A 5,000-nucleotide genomic window follows, 5' to 3' on the forward strand; every position below is an offset into this window, starting at 1 on the left:
TTGCATTTTGATATAAGAAGAGTTAATTCTATGTATTTGTTCTGTTATAGGGTTAAAGAATTTTTAATGAAATATAATATGATATTAAAAATCTAAATCAAAGGAAGATAAAATCTGAGTTCAGGTTATTGCAGTATCATTTATATGAAATAATATATAAGCATATATATTCAAAGTAATCTTGAATTTCTCTAAATCTAAAAATTCACACTATATGTATATATATGCATATATATATATATATATATATATATATATATATATATATATATATATGCATATATATGAATATATGAATATATGAATATATGAATATATAAGATATATGAATATATGAATATATGAATATATGAATATTTGAATATATAAAATATATGAATATATGAATATATGAAATATATATATATATATATATATATATATATATAATGTATATATATATTTATATATATATATAATTTATATGTATATATACATGTATATATTATGTATTTGTAAATTGATTTAGAAAAGGTTTATTTGGCTGATATTTGGCTATCCACATGAGTGGACATGATTAGCCGGCACAGCTGCAGGTCCCTGCAAGGTAATGTCACAGGCGAGAAACAAACTTGTTTCTCCAAGTAATTTGCTTGCCTGTGGTGTCATCTCTATTTGTGCCTGTCAGTTGTGTCTGCTCATGTGGGCAGGTCTTAACAGTTTTGGTACTGGTGGATTACTTTTAATATATCGGTTCTGCTAGATTAGTTTCAGTCCTTTTGAACCATCTATAACAATGGTATTGCTGATATGAGGAGTGGAGTGTCAAGCTGTTGTCACACCCTATATAACTGTCAGTATTCTGGCAAAAGTTTACAAACTTCCACCACATATATTTGGGCAAGATAGAGTATGAAAGTCTCCCTTGAGGGCTAAATGGGTGTTGCTCACTTGAAGTAGCATACAAGTCTTTAGCTATTATTGTTTTTTATCATTATTATGTTATTATTTTTGCTGTTAATATTATTATTGTTATTATTATTGTATTATCATCAGTATTTTTGTAATTGTCATTATCATTTTGTTATTATTGTTATTATTATTATTATTATTATTATTATTATTATTATTATTATTGTTGTTATTGTTATTATTATCATTATTATTATTATATTTATATTATTATGATCATCAGTGTCATTATCAATATTGTTATTGTTATCATTAATGTTATTATTATTATTATTAGTAGTAGTAGTAGTAGTAGTAGTAGTGTTGTTGTTGATTTAATTATTATTATTGTTTTATAATTATTATTAATGTTATTATTGTTATTATTATTATTATTATTATTATTATTATTATTTTACTATTGTTATTATTATTATTCCTATACCATAATTTTTTTTTTTCTACCTTGAAATTTCCCAAGTATAGAACTTCCTGCCCTCCTCATATATTGCAGCTAATATCTTTATTATAGGTGGTTTTCTCAGACTAGACCTGCTATAAATGTACACTAGATATCTGAAGCATTGTTGCCAAATTTGTAAGATAGATATGAAAGACCTTATATCTATATTTGTAGTGTTTTCAAATTAGTTATTGCTACATTTGTAAATGATCCAAAAGATAGGGTTTGACCAGAAAGTCATGAAATAAATATGCACAGTATCATTGGAATACCTTGGAATTAGCAAGCAGATGTGCATTTTAGTAGCAGATTACTACATTTATGCATATAACTGGTTTATATTACAGCTTCCCATCTTATACAATTATTTTTTTCCAGGATGGCAAACAGAAAATTTGAGGTCTGCGTTGATTCAGTCGAGTCAGCATTAGCAGCTGTTGTGGGAGGAGCAGATCGGCTCGAACTATGCATGGCCCTCTCCGAAGGAGGGCTCACCCCCACAACAGGCCTTCTCCATACTGTTAAAAAATACATGAAAAAACCTACTGAAGTGTACGTCTTATGAGTTAAAATGGCTAATTTGTAATTGAAGTACATGTAATTATATGTATGATACTTCCTTTATGTATAAATAACTGTGATAATTGTCTTACACGTGCCTCTTTCCTCAGGTACTGCATGGTGCGTCCAAGACCTGGACCCATGGTGTTCTCAAGAGAGGAGTCAGAAGTCATATTTCAGGATGCCCACACACTGAAGAAGGCTGGGGCTGATGGACTGGTGTTTGGAGCTCTCACCCGCCAGGGAACCATAGACTATGATCTGTGCAAAACATTCCGCATGGTAAGTGTTGCAATATTGTATGCTGGGATGGTATGGCATAAATACCACTGTGATTTTAGTTTAGTGAATGTGGTTATACAAAGATGGCTTCACAAGGACTTAATCACTAAGGAGTGAATTACTAGTCCTGCTGATTTTGCCTGTTTACTCTATTTCCTTGATTTTCAGAAAGAGTTTTCTTTTAATTTGTTATCACTATTAGTATTTTAATAGCATTGAAATAATGATACTGTCAGCAGTAATTGTAACAATATCAGTTTTAATAGCTTTAGAAAAAATCTTTCAAAAAATTCAAGGAATGGGAGATCAGGTTAAGGCACACTCGAGGCCTTAACCATCCTGGGTAAGGCACCACATCTAGGAATTAATTTTGTATACACAAGTGTTTTTTCTTGTGTTGTATCTCTGCCGTAAGACTCTACAATGCCGTAAAATCATTTTTGGTATTGGATCTTCAGTGGCCAATCACAGCTGCTGTTTTAGGCAGCTCTTAGGGAATCTTGGCCAATCACAAGTCATAAATGCTCATCAGCTGAGTTGTTTGTAAACACAATGCTGTATCCAGCCTGTGGCATAAAACTTTTAACTAATATCTTTACAGAATTTAAGCAGGAGAAATATATATAGAAATTGTTTATTTATATAAAAAATAACCCTGACCTTATTAATGTAATGCATAAGTATCATGAAATATAAGAAGCAAGTATTATCTCCTTGAGAGATTAGCTACTACAAGGGTAATTTTAGCATGCTTTGATTTTCCTACCTAATGCCAATTTAACAGATAATACTTAGAATAGTTTTGAAGGCAAAAACTAAAAACTATATCTGTACCTCTTTTTTATTCTCTCTCTCTCTGAATCTTCATGATGCCCAGTTTACCCATCCATCCCCATCAAATGACAATAACAGTATTGAAAGTATTGATATTAACAGTATTTTAACACTAATAAAATTGAAGACAAATAAAACATTGAATACGAGGCAAAGACAGTACTTTAGTGTAATGCCTTGGATTGGAAACTTGGATTGTCTTGTTTAGTAGGCCATGATTAGCTCATGCACACCTAATACAACTATATTAGAACAAAACAAATTTTAAGGTTATAGTAATTAGTTTAAGGCTAAAAAAAAATATAGTTTTCTGTCACCTGTCTTACTTTATGGTGCCCTGACTTGTACCAAAGTGGTGGGTCGCTTGCGTTGTGTATGGGCCATAGGAGTGCTAGGTCGTAAGCTATGGTGCCTTAAAGAGATATGGTGCCACAATGTGTTTGAGTATTTGTCCCTGGAATCACAATGGACAATACATATAAAGGGCGAATAATACAAATTGGTAAATGTTTGTCCCTTACGACAACACACACTTTCTCTCTCTCTGTTTCTCCCTCTTCCTGCCCTTCCATCTCCCCCAACCCCCTACCCCTTCCCCACACTTTCTCTTCTCAGCTCTTCTCTCCCAGAATAGAATTGGTCTCATTGTTTTCAGAAATGGTGGTGGATATCTGTCTTTTTCTCTCTCTCTCTCTCTCTCTCTCTCTCTCTCTCTCTCTCTCTCTCTCTCTCTCTCTCTCTCTCTCTCTCTCTCTCTCTCTCTCTCTCTCTCACTCTCCTTCTTCTTCTTCTTCTTTCTTTCTTTCTTTCTTTCTTTCTTTCTTTTTTTTTTTCTTTCTTTCTTTTTTTTTTTTTTTTTTTTTTTTTTTTTTTTTTTTTTTTTTTTCTTTCTTTCTTTTCTTTTCTTTTTATTTCTCTTTTTTATCCCTGTGTTCTTGTTACAGGTTTTCACTTATAGATTTTTATAAAATGTGTATATATATATATTTTTTTCATTATATCAAATTATTTTGATTGTGATATCGTATCAAATTTATTGATATCTTCGATTAGCTTTTGATTCCTATGCTATACTGGGCTCATGTGGCCAAAAGTATGGACATTAGGCTTACTTGAGTGGCCACTCTGATGGGTGTGTGGTGTGTAGGCCTGGCCGTACACCAGCACTCGTGTGGTGATAAGACTCCATGCCTCCCATTTGCAATTTTATTTTCTCTCTTTCTGCATAAGCATTTGTAACTTTTTTGCCACTTTCCAATGTCTATATTTGTCATTTGATTTAGTTTAACCAGATGTTAACCAACTGTTTTCCTTGCACAGACTCTGTATAATCTCTCAGGTAGTCCATAAGTCAGTGCAATAGTAATAACAGTACATTGTTATTTGTGTAATTTTTTTGTAATATTCAGTTTTGTGTAATACAACCTGCACTGCCTGAGGAAATGGTATCCTCCCTGGAGTACTCTTCTTGTCATGGCTCACAGATGGTACATTCTACACTCATTTATTGATGGAGATAATGCAAAAGCCTCTTCCTAAATGTCCACTGAGTCTAATCACCCTCCAAAACCTGTGCACTCATGGCAAGTCATTACCGTCACCCTGGTCTTCAGCCGAAATTCTCATGACTACCTGTCCCTATCACCAAGCCCGTCAGCCAAATTTTTCCATTATGATACATTCACGTCACACGACCCTCATGTCAAATATTTTCATGTGTTGATGGTCACGTCTTTTGGATTGTGGGGATTAAATTCAATTGAATGATTTCAGTATTATTTTTGTAATGTTATTAGTAAGTTTCATTCTTTTTTAATCTTTAGGGCCTTTCTTGACACATAAGGTGATTCATTTCAGGAAAGAACAGTGATCGTTAAGGTTAGCAAAACTTTTGACGTAAATAGGCTCAACAACAATTTTTATTTTATTA

The 5,000-nt window shown here is 32.3% G+C and overlaps 1 protein-coding gene across 4 annotated transcripts in view; it reads left to right on the top strand.

Moving 5' to 3' along the window:
- LOC125028706 (PF03932 family protein CutC-like) overlaps positions 1-5,000 on the top strand; it is a 10,158-nt gene that overhangs the window by 1,977 nt on the left and 3,181 nt on the right. For all 4 annotated transcript variants that reach the window (XM_047618185.1, XM_047618183.1, XM_047618182.1 and 1 more), the window contains exons 2-3: positions 1,772-1,945; positions 2,065-2,236. In XM_047618185.1, the coding sequence (XP_047474141.1) occupies positions 1,773-1,945; positions 2,065-2,236 (345 nt within the window). In that variant the 5' untranslated portion in view covers position 1,772. The remainder of the gene's footprint in view (positions 1-1,771; positions 1,946-2,064; positions 2,237-5,000) is intronic.

Source organism: Penaeus chinensis, chromosome 9, assembly GCF_019202785.1.
Source record: "Penaeus chinensis breed Huanghai No. 1 chromosome 9, ASM1920278v2, whole genome shotgun sequence".
Lineage (NCBI taxonomy): Eukaryota > Metazoa > Arthropoda > Malacostraca > Decapoda > Penaeidae > Penaeus > Penaeus chinensis.